This window comes from Anolis carolinensis, chromosome 3 (assembly GCF_035594765.1).
Source record: "Anolis carolinensis isolate JA03-04 chromosome 3, rAnoCar3.1.pri, whole genome shotgun sequence".
In the NCBI taxonomy this organism is placed as follows: Eukaryota; Metazoa; Chordata; class Lepidosauria; order Squamata; family Dactyloidae; genus Anolis; species Anolis carolinensis.
Genome location: NC_085843.1, coordinates 285,865,051 through 285,880,774, shown reverse-complemented (window position 1 = coordinate 285,880,774; position 15,724 = coordinate 285,865,051). Strand labels below are relative to the sequence as shown.

Here is a 15,724-nt window from a genome sequence, read left to right as displayed (position 1 = left end):
TGCTTTTGAGAAATTGAAGGGGCTGCAACAACCTTCCCTTCCACTCTGGAAACTATCAGACCTGAAATTGCCTATCTACAGTTTCATCTATTCAACAGTATAGATCAGGGGTCCCCAAACTAAGGCCCGGGGGCCGGATGCGGCCCTCCAAGGTCATTTACCTGGCCCCCGCCCTCAGTTTTATAATATAATATATTGTATATACATATAATATTGATAATAATATTATAATGTAATACAATATAACACTAATAATAATACCATATAATAATATTAATTATATATTCTATATTACATATAATATTACTAATAATATTACAGTATAGTGGTATAGTTCAATATAGTAATATATAATGCTAATATTGTGCTATGCTAATAATATAATATATTGTATGTACATATAATTTGTAAGCCACTCTGAGTCCCCTTTGGGGTGAGAAGGGTGCGCTACAAATGTAGTAAATAAATGCAGTAAATAAATAATAAATAAATTTTAGACTTAGGCTCACCCAAAGTCTGAAATGACTTGAAGGCACACAACAACAACAACAACAACCCTAATTAACTTGACTATCTCATTGGCCAGAAGCAGGAGCACACTTCCCATTGAAATCCTGATAAATGTATGTTGGTTAAAATTGTTTTTATTTTTAAATATTGTATTGTTCTTTCATTGTTCTTGTTGTTGTTGTTGTTGTTGTTTTGCACTACAAATAAGACATATGCAGTGTGCATCGGAATTTGCTTGTATTTTTTTTTCAAATGATAATCCGGCCCCTCAACAGTCTGAAGGATTGTGGACCGGCCCTCAGCTTAAAAAGTTTGAGGACCCCTGGTATAGATGATGATGATGATGATGATGATGATGATGATGATGATGATAATAAATGGTCCCGGTGGTGATGGGCACACTGGGTGCCATGCCAAAAGATCTCAGCCAGCATTTGGAAACAATAGACATTGACAAAATTACGATCTGCCAACTGCAAAAGGCCACCCTGCTGGGATCTGCAGCATCTTCCAAAAATACATCACACAGTCCTAGACACTTGGGAAGTGTTCGACTTGTGATTTTGTGATATGAAATCCAGCATATCTATCTTGTTTGCTGTGTCATACAATAAAATAATAATAATAATAATAATAATCATCATCATCATCATCATCATCATCATCATCATCATCATCATCATCATCATCATCTTTATTCTTATACCCCGCCTCCATCTTCCCAAAGGGACTCGGGGTGGCTTACATAGGGCGAAAGCCCAAGCAGATACAACAAGGAACATAAAACACATCAAATGGCAAAAACCACACGCAAATGAAAATAAACATTAACATAAAAAATAGGGAAAAAAATTGGTAAAAACATATTAAAATACAGCAATAAAATCATAAAAACGACCTGGGAAAAAGTGTGCTAAGTGTGTTATGAAACATGAGGTAGTTAATAAAGTGCTACAAAGATATACTCCAAGGCAGGCATGGGCAAACTTGGGCCCTCCAGGTGCTTTGGACTTCAACTCCCACAATTCCTAACAGCCTGGCTGGAATTTAATTTTTAATAATTGTTAGAAGAAGAATTTTGGTATTAAATGGTGAATGTTGGTTCAGTAACACAGCAGAGATGGGAGGGGGAAGTTGGTAAGAGAAACTTAATCTTAACTAAAATGTGGAGAGCTAGGTTTCCTCAGCAATGGGACACTCTGACACAAGTTACAGCCTACATAAATGCCCAAAAGATAAGATAAAACTGTTGCAAACTGGAAAACAGTGGCTTGATTTGGTGGGAAAAGAAATGAAGAAGCAGAGTTAGAGGAGGAACAAGAGCTGAAGGTGGATCTGGGGATGGAAAGGAGGTGGAACTGGGAGGAACATGGGGAGGGGTGAAGAAATGTTAGTATGTAGGCATGTGCAAAAAAATCCAAAGTTTCGGAAATCATAAGAAAATTGGAAGTTTTGTAATTCGGAAGTCATATTTGTAGCATCTGCGTGACTCACACCAAATATTTTAGAATCAAAACTTACCCCATACTTTTCGTTTTAGTTTTGTAAATCTCAGAAGGCTCCCAAAGTTGGTTTCATATTCAATGCAAGGCAAGGAAGCAAAGCCAAAGGTTGCCTTAGCGCCTTGCCATTCCTCTGTGAAATTAATGCAGCCTTGGCATTAGTAGCAGGCAAAAGAGGGAGCAGTGCATTCTGGAAACAGCACAGAACTCTGGGAAATGTAGTTTGGGAAGGGAATTCAAAAGGCCCTGCCATAAACTACAATTTCCCATACTGCATCAGCATCAGAATGCACCAATCAGTTCTTTACTTTGAACTACTTCCAAAGTAAAAACCACACAATTAAACAGGAAATAACACTTTCAAAGTAGGAACATATTTTAATGTGTTGTCGAAGGCTTTCATGGCCGGAATCACTGGGTTGCTGTGAGTTTTTCAGATCATGTTCCAGAAGCATTCTCTCCCGATGTTTCACCCACATGTATGGCAGGTTGTGAGGTCTGTTGGAAACTAGGCAAGTGGAGTTGTTGTGATTTTCTGGGCTGTATGGCCAACAACCCTGTGATTCCAGCCATGAAAGCCTTTGACAACACATAGACAAGTGGTGTGTGTGTGTGTGTGTGTGTGTATATATTATTATATACATATACACATACAGTGTTCCCTCATTACTTTGCGGTTCAGTTTTCGCAGATTCGCTGTTTCGTGGTTTTTCAATAAACTCTAAAAGACTATTATAAATCATAAAAATTACAATTTACAACCTAAGGAAGGGAGGAAGGAGAAGCCGAAGGGAGAGAAAAGGAGCCCAAGTGGCAACGGGAGGAGAAGGAGGCGATTTATCAACACACGATTGGTTGATAAAGACTTAAAATCATGTATCAGCACTAAAATAAAGTATAAATATTAAAATCAATATAGTGTCTCTACTTCGCAGATTTTCACTTATTGCGGTTGGTCCTGGAACCTAACCCCAGCAATAAGTGAGGGAACACTGTATGTATGTGTGTGTGTGTGTGTGTGTGTATATATATATATGTGTGTGTGTGTGTGTGTGTGTATATACATATATATATATATATATATATGTATGTATATGAGTGATGGAATCCTGGCGATCGACAAAACAACAAAACTAAACACCCCACAACCTCGAAAATTGATAGCACAACCCCTCATCCATGCCTCTAGGTTGATACAACAAAAAGAGAAGAAAAATAAAGTCCTAATTAGAGGGAGAGGAATAATTGTTTTTATCCAATTGCTGCCAGTTAGAAGGCTAAGCTCTGCCCACTTGGTCTCCTAGCAACCCACTCAGCCCAGGGGACAGGCAAAGTTAGGCCTCACTTAGGCCTCTTCCACACTGCCTATAAAATACAGACACCACCAGACAACGCAACAGCAACGCGTGGCCGGGCACAGCTAGTGTGTGTGTGTGTGTGTGTGTGTGTGTGTATATATATATATATATATATATATATATCTGTGGAATAATGTCCAGGGTGGGAGAAGGAACTCTTGTCTGTTTGAGGAAAGTGTGAATTTTACAATTGGCCACCTTGATTAGCATTGAATGGCCTTGCTGCTTCAAAGCCTGGCTGCTTCCTGCCTGGATGAATCCTTTGTCAGGGCCAGCTAACACTTTGCAACAAAGGATCCCCCAGGCAGGAAGCAGCCAGACTTTGAAGCTGCTAGGCCATTCAGTGCTCACAAGGCCAGGAATATTTAAAGAGAGGCTTATCATTTGAGTTGCCATGTGTTTGCTGGAGCCGTGCTTGACCAGTTGTCCTTGTTTCTCCTTCAGGTTTGAGTTTGGGCCGGCGCTCTTTGTGGGCTGGGCGGCGGCCTCGCTGGTCCTCTTGGGCGGGGCCTTCCTGTGCTGCTCGTGCCCCCGGAAGGAGACCTCCTACCCCCCGACCCGGCCTTACCCCAAAAGCGCCCCGTCCGCCGGGAAGGATTACGTATAATGAGGCCGAGCGGCGTCGGAGGAGGAACCACCGCGGCCTTGGAGAGCCCACTGGGACTTGTTCCACCACCGTTTCCCCAAATGCAAAGGCCAAAGCCTTGGGCCCAACGCATGGCAAACCAACATGTATCTGTATATAGATAATGTATGCACACACACGCCTCATTCCTTCTAGTCCTGGATGGGCGGTTGTTGTTTTATGCATGTGATCCGACGGAGAAACCTAGACCCAAATTGTAAATATCCATCCACAGCAAAAGGGCAAGAATTTGGGAAGTGACCACAACACTTGTTGGAAATCTATTGCTCTTCCTTTGGGAAAAAGAAACACCCCTAAAATGTTGTTTTCTATATATATTTGGCAGCAAATGTTTGTGTTTGTCACCCATTCCGCTCCTGTCCTTCAAATCCCATCCCTTTGCATTTACTTTTATATCGGCCGGAGGCCAAGTGGTCAACAATCATGAAGAATACTCAGATGGATAAAATCCTTTTTTGAATGTGTGGAAATTCTGAAGCTTTGATTCGATTTCTTCCTTCTTTCCGTGGGCATAAAGATCAGGAACAAATGAGAATGCAGGCTGAATAGGGAGTGATGGGAGAGCTTCCATCTTTCCCAAAATACTATAAAAAAGGAGTGGAGAGACAATGTGGATTGTGTCTTATAGAAACCCAAAAAGCCAGGGTTCAAGTCCATATATTCCGTTTGAGAGACTTTGGGTCAGGCCCACTCTCTCAGCCCCAGGCCCCTTCTACACTGCCATATAATCCAGTTTCCGGTCCCAGATTATCTCCTTTGACCTGGATTATAATGTAATCCAGTTCAAAGTAGATTGTCTTGGAGTTGTCATTTTGGGGTGAGAGAATTGGCTGTCTGCAAGGACGTTGCCCAGGGGACGTTGCCCGGATGTTTTGATAATTTTCCCATCCTAGTGGGAGGCTTTTCTCATGGCTTTGCATGGGGAGCTGGAGCTGAGAGAGGGAGCTCATCCGTGCTCTCCCCGGATTCAAACTGGCAACCTTCAGTTCGGCAACCCAACCTTCAAGTCAGCAGTCCTGCCAACACAAGGGTTTAACCCACTGCGACACCGGAGGCTCCTATAATTTTAAATACTGTATATACTCGAGTATAAGCCGACCCAAATATAAGCCGAGACACCTAATTTTACCACAAAAAAACTGGGAAAACATTGACTCCAGTATAAGCCGAGGGTGGTAAATTTCAGAAATAGTATTATTATTACAATAACACCCTACTACAGTAGAGTCTCACTTATCCAACATAAACGGGCCAGCAGAACGTTGGATAAGCGAATATGTTGGATAATAAGGAGGGATTAAGGAAAAGCCTATTACACATCAAATTAAGTTATGACTTTACAAATTAAGCACTAAAACATAATGTTTAACAACAAATTTGACAGAAAAGGTAGTTCAATATGCAGTAATGCTATGTAGTAATTACTGTATTTACGAATTTAGCACCAAAATATCACGATGTACTGAAAACATTGACTACAAAAATGCGTTGGATAATCCAGAACGTTGGATAAGCGAGTGTTGGATAAGTGAGACTCTACTGTAGTATTATTCTTATAATAACACCCTTAGCCTCACCAATCTACGGTTCCCAAAATTCCAAATAGCCTTGAGTCAAGTAATCAAAGTGGTGTCAAACTACAATAATTCTACCATGTAATAAACTACAATAATTCTACCATGTAGATACATACACATAGTAACCAATGGCTAAGGCAATCCCATCCTGCACTTGCATTCGGTCCTAGCTCTTTCCAGGGCTGGTCCAAGACCTTTCCTTGTCCGAAGTGAAGGACTAAGTGGCATATTCACTTTGGGGGTCCCACACTGTCCAGTTAATAAAGTTCACATTCTTATTACTCCCCGCACCATTTGCCATAGGTTCATTGGGTGGCCAAGGTTCTCTGTTGTGAATTTTCTTCAATTCGACCCAAATGTGCACCTGGACGTCTGTATTCACCCATTCAGTTGGCCCACAAGGGTTGGGGTGGGAATGGCTTTTCTATGAGGAAAACTTGTATAAAGTATTATAACAGTTTTCAATAAATGTAACCTCTTTTTTTTGTAAAGAACGCATGCCTCCGCCGTCCCAGTTCTTTCACTTCTTGGTTGGTGAGGAAATTGAAAAAAAAATCCTTTGTGGGGAAAGGATTCTCTTACTATTGCAATGAAACTATACTGACCTATGCTAGGAATATTTGAATGGCTTCTTCTGCTCCGAGGATATCCGAACCCCAGGTGGCCCGGTGATGAATAATTCAGGAACTGCAAAAGGAAGTGATTCCTCACACAGGGAATGAAATCTGAAATGCAGATGTTGCAATGGAGCCAGTTCAAATGGCTTAGGGGAAAGGAATTGGGCAAATGATGGCCAAATAGGACCTCCTGTGGGAGGTAGTCCATTTCAGTGGGGTGATTAATCGTTGCACCCCTAGGCTGTGTAGGCACCTCAAAACCACACTGGAGCCCCAGAATATAAGCAAACAAGATTTTTAATGAATGTTATAAGTAAGCACAAGCAAATATAGTTCAGGGTCAATAAAATCGGTTTAAATCCACAAAAGCAAAGTACTTGAAAATCCTAAAGCAAGAGACTAGAAAAGTCACTCAAAGAACATAGTCCAAGCCAGATATCAAACTCAGTCCCACGAAAAGCATCAAGAATAGTCCAAAAGAGATTCAATTCCAAACAATCTGGAACCACAGGAAACAAGACTAGAATGCAGGATCAAACTCCCAAGTAAGCCAGGGTAATGGAAATCCAAACGGCAAAGTTTCTGGAACCTTCATCTGGATTCAAAGGCAAACAAGGCTTGAAGGGTCCAAAGCTGCAAGAATATACAGGAAAATGGAGCAAAGATCTTTCTCTCTTGAATTCCATAGCAGAGAAGGACCAGGCATTTAAGGAAAATCCAAGGTCTTCTTTCATGAGAAAACTCTTTCTCTCATGAGACAACTATTCATTAGCGTGATTCAAAAGAAGTTGTTTACTTTTCCGTAAACATTCTCTTTTCTTCCTTCAGTGAATTATCACCTCCCTCCTATCAAACACATTATCCTCCTCTAAACTAGAATGCCCATCTGGCACCTGGTGAACTGGCCTTGACAGCGGAGAGGAACGTGGTTCAGAATGCCTGGTTGCAACCATTCTGTCTCTGGTCCCAGAATCTACTGGAACAGACTCTGGCTGTCCTCTGGCAGGTGCAGAGACAATGACTGGCTGAATGGGCCCAAACTCAGGCTCAGGCTGAGCCACAACATTAATCCACTCCATGAGATTGCCTAAGCCAAGCATTGACCCTCCAGGTGTTTTGGACTTCAACTCCCACAATTCTTAACAGCTGGTAGGCTGGGCTGTGGCGCAGGCTGGTTAGCAGCCAGCTGCAACAAATCACTCTGACCAAGCGGTCATGAGTTCGAGGCTCGCCCGTGCCTGCGTCTCGTCTCTGTCTCTGTTCTATGTTATAGCATTGAATGTTTGCCTTTTTGTGCAATGTGATCCACCCTGAGTCCCCTTCGAGGTGAGAAGGGCGGAATATAAATGCTGTGAATAAATAAATAAATAAATAACACCTGGAGGGTTGAAGCTTGTCCATGCCTGGTCTAAGCTCTAACAGATCCATCCAAAGTCTATCACCCAGATAGTTTGGACACTACAAGAAACTCCTTCAAAGTTCAGACTAAACCATGGTATAGATTCCTCGATGTCTCTGCTTCCATAATCAATAGAAACATGGTCCATAACATTCACTGCATAAAGGAACATACATGAGGAGATGTGACATGTCCTGTTTGTAGGGTGACTAGTGACTGATGGCTGTGGAAACCAGAAATGGGGCAAGATAAACCTGACCCTACATAATTATTGCTTCTTTAAATTTGTGCCACCATCCCAACCTCAACAAACCTGACCTTATCTGATTTTGGAAGCTAAGCAGGATCTAGTTCATTCTTGGATGCTGAACCACTGGAAACGATCATCAGAGATTTCCAGGTAGAGAAAGGGAAGATCGGATTTTGGAAGCCATTGTTGTGTGCCCTTGCATCATTTCTAAGTCATGGCAACATGAATTTATTTATTATTATATTTCCATCATTTATACCCCACGCTTCTCACCCAGGGGGACTCAGGGCAGCTTACAACAGTTGGCAACATTGGCTTCCGGGCTGTCTTCAGAGGCAGCCCCACGTAGAGAGCATTGCCGTAGTCCAGGCGGGATGTAACCAGAGCGTGGACCACCGTGGCCAAGTCTGGCTTCCCAAGGAACGGGTGGAGCTGGCACACTAGTCTGAGTTGTGCAAATGCTCCCCTGGCCACCGTCAAGACCCGGGGCTCCAGGCTCAGTGATGAGTCCAGGAGAAGAACCCCCAGACTGCGAACCTGTGTCTTCAGGGGGAGTGCAACCCAGTCCAACATAGGTTGCAACCCCATACCCTGTTCAGCCTTACGACTGACCAGGAGGACCTCTGTCTTGTCTGGATTAAGTTTCAATTTGTTCACCCTCATCCAGTCCGACACAGCGGCCAGACACCGGTTCAGGACCTGAACAGCCTCCTGAGTGACAGGTGGGAAGGAGTGACAGAGCTGGACATCATCTGCATACAGATGACACCTCACCCCGAAACTCCGGATGATCTCTCCCAGCGGCTTCATGTAGATGTTGAACAACATTGGAGACAATACAGAGCCCTGCGGGACCCCACAAGTCAATGGTTGTGGGGCCGAGCAGGCGTCCCCCAATGACACCATCTGGGACCGACCCTCCAGGAAGGACCGGAGCCACTGCAGAACAGTACCTCCGAGACCCATCCCGGCAAGGCGCCCCAGAAGGATACCGTGATCGACAGCATCGAAGGCCGCTGAGAGGTCCAGCAGAACCAGCAGGGACACACTCCCCCTGTCCAGTTCCCGGCGTAGATCATCGACTAAGGCGACCAAGGCTGTCTCGGTACCATGCCCCGGCCTGAAGCCAGACTGTGCCGGATCTAGAAAATCAATGTCTACCCAGAATGCATGGAGTTGTGCGGCCACCACACGTTCCACGACCTTGCCCAGAAAGAGGAGATTGGAAAAAAGACTCCACATAAATATTAGGAAGAAGTTCTTGATGGTAAGAGTTTTTAGATAGTGGAATATGGAGTCTGATGGAGTCTCCTTTGGATGCTTCTAAACAGAGGCTGGATGGCCACCTGTCAAGGCTGTTTTGCTGGATAACCCTCGTGGTCTCTTCCAACTCTGTGATTCTATGATTCCAAGACCACTTCCAATGGTCTTGTTTCCCCCACTTGACCAATTTTGTAAGCTGAGTAGAGTCCGATCCTACCATACTAGCCCCTCCATGTGAGACCTTTGATGAGATGTTGCACTACAGATGTACATGTTGGGTGAGCCATAGCAGCCAGTCAGAGTTGGAAGCACTGGACAGCATGGAAACCAATAGTCTGTCTCAGTCAAAGGTTCTGAGAGCTGAAGATTGCAGGAAAAGCAACATCTCCAAGGATGGACTAAAACATGTAAGTCTTTGTTTAACCACCCAAAAGACCAGTGGTTCCCAGCTTTTGGTTCTCTAGTTGTCTTGGACTTTAACTCCCAGAAATCCCAGCCAACTTACCTGCTATTAGAAGTTGTAGGAGCTGAAGCCCAAAACACCTGGAGAACCAAACATTGGGAATCACTGCAATAGAAAGGTGGCATTCCTGAAGATTTCCCATACAGCTCTTGTTTTACCTGGAACTGAAACAGTAAAAAATAGGATTTAAGTGGAGGATTATAACAACTTTCTCTCTTTTGCTTTGCTGTCTCTCATTGCTGCCTTTGCCTTTGTGTGCTCTGGCTACCTGTGGTCTGTAGATGCTGAGAAAGACACTAAAATAAACCTGGCTTCCAAAATTATAGCCAGAATCAAACACGACAGGACATAATTTACAATCCAAAGAGCTCTTGATGTTTTTGTGAGGAATTTGCTGGCCCAAGGTTTGCTTTAGGAGCCAAATTCACACTGAGTGATGTTTTCCACGTAGCATTTTGAAATTCAAGGAGCTGCCTCGAGAACCTCTCCAAAACATCTTGAGTTCAGCTTAATGTAGATAATCAGACCTAATGGGATGGAAACCCCTCAAGACGGAGCCTTTGACTGAACTGGAGAAAGATAAAGACATTTGACTTCTTAATTGCACGAGACAATCCTTTTGTTGAATTGCAGCATGGAACAGCTCAACGATAAGACCACAAATGTGCAACGAAATGGGCGATGCACATCCAAACCTCATGCACAATGATATCACACACTTAACTCCTTGCTTCTGCTACTTTGAACTGAAAGTGTGTTGCAATGTGAACTAAAATGTCCAACCATTTCTATAGAGGAATTTTACCCATTTGCAAAATGAGAATGGGATTGCAGCCATTCTTGTAGGTTTGTCCCAGTTACAGTAGACCCATTGTTGCATGGTGAATCAGGATGTGACCAAATGCAGTAGTCTCAATGGTTCAGGTCCAGTCACAATATTCCAAAGGTTAACTTAACTTCTTTTTAGGCGATCCCCCGTAGACCGAGGATGATGGTCCTCCATTTCTGGTGTCTTGGGTGTGTGTTCTTAGGTGGCTGAAGAGACCGATTCTTGATCTGCATGTTCTCCTGCAGTGAGGACATCGGTTTCCAGGTGGAAGGCGGTCCCGGTCAGGGTTGGCTTGACGGGCCTTCCTCTTGGCACGTTTCTCCCTTAAGCCCTCCATTTGTGCCTCTTTGAACTTCACAGCACTGCTGGTCACAGCTGACCTCCAGTTAGAGCGCTCAAGGGCCAGAGCTTCCCAGTTCTCAGTGTCTCTGCCACAGTTTTTAAGGTTGGCTTTAAGCCCATCTTTCAATCTCTTTTCCTGCCCACCAACATTCCGTTTCCCATTCTTGAGTTCGGAGTAGAGTAGCTGCTTTGGGAGACGGTGATCTTTGGGCATTCGGACAACGTGTCCAGCACAATGGAGTTGATGGCGTAGGAGCATGGCTTCAATGCTGGTGGTCTTTGCTTCCTCAAGCACGCTGGCATTTGTCCGCCTGTCTTCCCAAGAGATTTGCAGGATTTTCCTGAGGCAACGCTGATGGAAACACTCCAGGAGTTTGGTGTGACGTCTGTAGACCATCCACGTTTTGCAGGCGTAGAGCAGGGTTGGGAGGGGAATGGCTTTGTAAACAAGCCCCTTGGTCTCTCTACGGATGTCCCGATCCTCAAACACTCTCTATTTCATTCTGAAAAATGCTGCACTCGCAGAGCTCAGGCGATGTTGTATTTCAGTGTCGATGTTGACTTTGTGGAGAGGTGGCTGCCAAGGGAGCGGAAATGCTCAACGTTTTCTAATGTTACACCGTTAAGCTGTATTCCTGGCTTTGCAGAGGGATGAGCTGGTGCCTGTTGGAAGAGCACTTTGGTTTTCTCGATGTTCAGTGAGAGGCCGAGCTTCTCGTCTGCTTCTGCGAAGGTGTTGAGAGTGGCTTGTAGGTCTTCTTCTGAATGCGCACAGACTACGTTGTCATCGGCATATTGGAGTTCTATAACAGATGTTGTGGTGACCTTGGTTTTGGCTCTCAGTCTGCTGACGTTAAATAGCTAGCCATCTGTCCGATAGAGGATTTCCACACCGGCGGGAAGCTTCCCATCAACAAGGTGAAGTATCATAGTGAAGAAGATGAAAAATCCTTGCAAACCACCATCTCTCTGTCTCAGAAGACACCCTCCCAGAATCCCAGAACTGCTTCCGCCCCTCCAGAGGAACAGTGGACATGATCTTCACTGCTCGACAGCTCCAAGAAAAATGCAGGGAACAAAACCAACCTCTGTACATGGCATTCATTGATGTTGCAAAGGCATTCGACACAGTGAATCGCAGCGCTCTCACTGCTCCAAAAAATGTCAGAGTATTAGCAGCGCAGCAGTAGTTGGATGGAGTCAGTGGAACGCAGAACGAAGAGACACCCAGAGACGTTGGTAAAATTATATACCAGTTTTACTATAAGACAAACAGACTTGCAGACAATGGATACAGGACTTGACACCTAGGCAGACAGAACTCAACTCAGAACTGAACTGATGCAATCAGTAATGCACAAACACTTGTGTCTGGACACTCCCCAGTTCCAGCCACACATCAAGGACATCACAGCTTCTTAGCAATTAACTCTTTCTAGACTATGTTATATTCTGGATGATGCAATCAGTATGCAATACAGGCAAGTCACAAATTTCATTTAAACACTACCAATACACAAATCCCACATTAACAAAAAATCGGGTGCCCTGACAAATTTGTGAACATCCTGCGGCTCCTCCATGATGACATGATGGCAACAGTCTTGGACAGCAACGGCTCCCAAAGTGACCCATTTAAGGTGGAATCGGGTGTCAAGCAGGGATGTGTTATTCCAAGAGTATTTGTATCATGATAATAATGCATTTCCCCATCATTTTATGACCATGTAGTTTCCATTGCAAAACAGATGACTGGATCACAGGAATTGAGCTGTCTCCTGAGGAAGGATTTGCCAGGTTGCCCAACATGCAAAGTTTCAGGAAAGGAAGATGCAATCCCCTTTGGCCCCAAGTTTACCAATCCAGAACATTCATACGGTGCATCATATCAGGATGTAGTTTGATTCTAAGTCATCCTTGTTTACAGTTTGCTCAGCATTTTTCCTCTTCCCAGAAGGAGGAAGGAAGAAAGGCCAGGGACTGATCAAGAGTGGGAAATAATTGAGTTCTTTCTGACTGATCGGAACCCTCCCGGAGGTGCAATTAGACCGTGTTACCCATAATGCCCATTTGCACACCTAGATGTCCAACCACATTGAGTACATTTCCTTCCAATTTGTTGCTTTTTGCCTCTAATGGATTATTGTTTAGCAGGGATGTTTTTAATAAGCAAAATAACCACAGTGTAATGACATCTTCCCCTTTTGTATACTGGGAATCGTTTGCTAAAGTTTGTTCTCAATGTTGTAAACTGACTTGACTTGCAAATTGGGGTGAATATTGGAAGAGGAGGAGGAGGAAGAACTGAAGAAGAAAAAGTGCAGGCAGGAGAAGAAGAGGAAGAATTATTATTTATTTACAGTACAGTAGATTCTCACTTACCCAATATTCACTTATCCAGTGTTCTGGATTATCCAACGCAGTCTGCCTTTTAGTAGTCAATGTTTTTGTAGTCAAGGTTTTCAATACATTGTGATGTTTTGCTGCTAAATTTGTGGCACAGGCTGGTTAGCAGCCAGCGGCAACAAATCACTCTGACCAAGAGGTCATGAGTTCGAGGCCAGCCCGTGCCTGCGTCTGTCTCTGTTTCTGTTCTATGTTATAGCATTGAATGTTTGCCTTATATGAGTGCAATGTGGTCCGCCCTGAGTCCCCTTCGGGGTGAGAAGGAAGGGCGGAATATAAATACTGTAAATAAATAAATAAACAAATACAGTAATTAATACCTAGCGTTAGAGCACACTGAACTGGTTTTTCTGACAAATTTGTTGTATAACATGATGTTTTGGTGCTTAATTTGTAAAATCACAATGTAATTTGATGTTTATTAGGCTTTTCCTTAATCCCTCCTTATTATCCAACATATTCGCTTATCCAACGTTCTGCCGGCCTGTTTTATGTTGGATAAGTGAGACTCTACTGTATTTATACCCCAGCCTTCTCACCCTGAAGGGGACTCAGAGCAGCTCACAGAACATATATATGGCAAATATTCGATGTGATTGCACAATTAACAAGGGCAGACAACACAAACAGTGGTAAAGGCAGTCTTTCCCATCTTATTTCCAGCATCTTGGAGGCTGTGCTTGATTCCAGCCCAGGGAGGAAGGTGGGGAGTTGCTTTCTCTCCATCTTCCATTCTGAGGAGCTTTCCTCCGATCAATGTCCTTAAGGGAGCCTTTATAACCTCCCCGCTAAAAAGCAGTACCTATTTATTGACTCACATTTCTGCTTTCAGCCTGCTAGGTGGGAAGGTGTTGCACCTCAGGTTAGCTTCACCTTGGTAAATACACGAGGCTGCACACAGGTTGAAGTCTTTTGTAGTTTATTAGGAAATAGGAAATAGTCCTTAAAAAGCAAAAGTAGAGTTCCAAAAGATTGATGGAAAACAAGGCTATAAAGAATAATCCAAGAAAACATTAAGCATAAAAGAAGGTTCGATTAATTCATGACAAAGTCCCATGAACATGAACACACCAAGGCTGCAGGATAATCCGGGAAAACAAGAGATTGCTTCTTGACTCAAACAAGAAGTTGCTTTGACAAAGGCTTCTCTCTCAGCACACTCTTTTAATACCCCTTGCATAGCATGAAGGCATTTCTTTGGCCTTTGGCCTCCCTCTTGTTTGCTATTCTAACACTTCTGCGAGCCCTGAATTCCAAATGGCCAGCTCGATCCAACGATTCCGTATCATCAAGGCCAGACAGCTCGTTAGTGTTAGCGTCTGTCTGTATGCTATCAGACTGGGAGCTGTCCTCCCTTCCTGAGTCAATTTGCACCTGGCTAGCTTCAGTATCAGGAGCTTCAGAATCATCAACCCCATTTCCTGCTGTGGGAAAGTCTCCCTGCTCCCCATCTTCCACAGTAGGAACACTCTGAACCTGACTCCCATAATTCCCATCAGAGTCATCTTGAATCTGAATCCCATCATCTTGACCCTGAATCCCATAATCCTCATCAAAGTCACTCTGAGGATCCAGCTGAGTCACAACAGGCAGGTGAGCTGGGGCTAACAGTGGGTGCTCATCCCTGACCCGGGCTGGAACTCCTGACCTTTTAATCGGTAGGATTTTTCTGCAGCACAGTGGTTTAGCCTGCTGTGCCAAGCCTGGCCCCTTAGCACAGAGAAGAAGGAGAGGAGGAGAATGGGGAAGAAACAGTGAAAGAAGAAAAATAATTGTAGGGAAGAAAAAGAGAGAAAGAAGAGGAGAAGGAGGAGAGGAAGAGATGGACAAAGAGTGAGAGGGTTGGGGAAATGATGAAGAGGAGTAAGAAAAATAAGAAGAATAAGGAAAGAAATACGAAAAATGAGAAGAGGAGGAAACAAAAAAGGAGGAGGAGAGGGGAAAGAGTAAGAAGATGGTTAAAAAGACGTGGAGGAAGGAGAAGAAGAGGAAGAAGGAGAAAAGAAGAAGAGGAATAGCAGGAGAAGGACAAAGAGTGAAAAGAAGAGGAAGAGGATGAAGAGGAAGAAAAATAAGAAGAGGAGGAAGACAAAGAAATGGAAACAAAAAAGGAGGAGGAGAGAAAAAAGAGGAAGAAGATGGTTAAAAAGACAGGGAGGAAAGAAAAGAAGAGTAAGAAGGAGAAGAGAAGGAAAAGAGGATGAGAAATAGCAGGAGAAGGACAAAGAGTGAGAAGAAGAGGAAGAAGATAAAGAGGAAGAAAAAGAAGAGTTTTAGGGGAAACTCCCAAAAACAGCAGAGCATCCAAAAATGCAAACAGGATACTTATAGCAGCCCATTCCTAAAATAACTAACTGTTCCTCATTGAGGACTGCAGACTTGGGCAGTGTGGGGTTGGATCCCAACAAAGAGGAGGAAGACAAAGAAATGGAAATGAAAAAGAAGGAGGAGGAGGAGGAGGAGGAGGAGGAGGAGAGGAGGAAGAGGGGGAAGATGGTAAAAAGGACGTGGCGGAAAGAGAAGAAAATGAAAGAGAGGAGAAGGAGAGTAACAAGAAGGGAA

At 43.7% G+C, this 15,724-nt stretch overlaps 1 protein-coding gene across 1 annotated transcript in view; it reads left to right on the top strand.

Moving 5' to 3' along the window:
- Positions 1-6,087, top strand: part of cldn1 (claudin 1) — a 45,609-nt gene extending 39,522 nt beyond the window's left edge. The window contains exon 4 of the mRNA XM_062976938.1: positions 3,815-6,087. Within this exon, the coding sequence (XP_062833008.1) occupies positions 3,815-3,977 (163 nt within the window). The 3' untranslated portion in view covers positions 3,978-6,087. The remainder of the gene's footprint in view (positions 1-3,814) is intronic.
- The last annotated feature ends 9,637 nt before the right edge of the window (positions 6,088-15,724 follow it).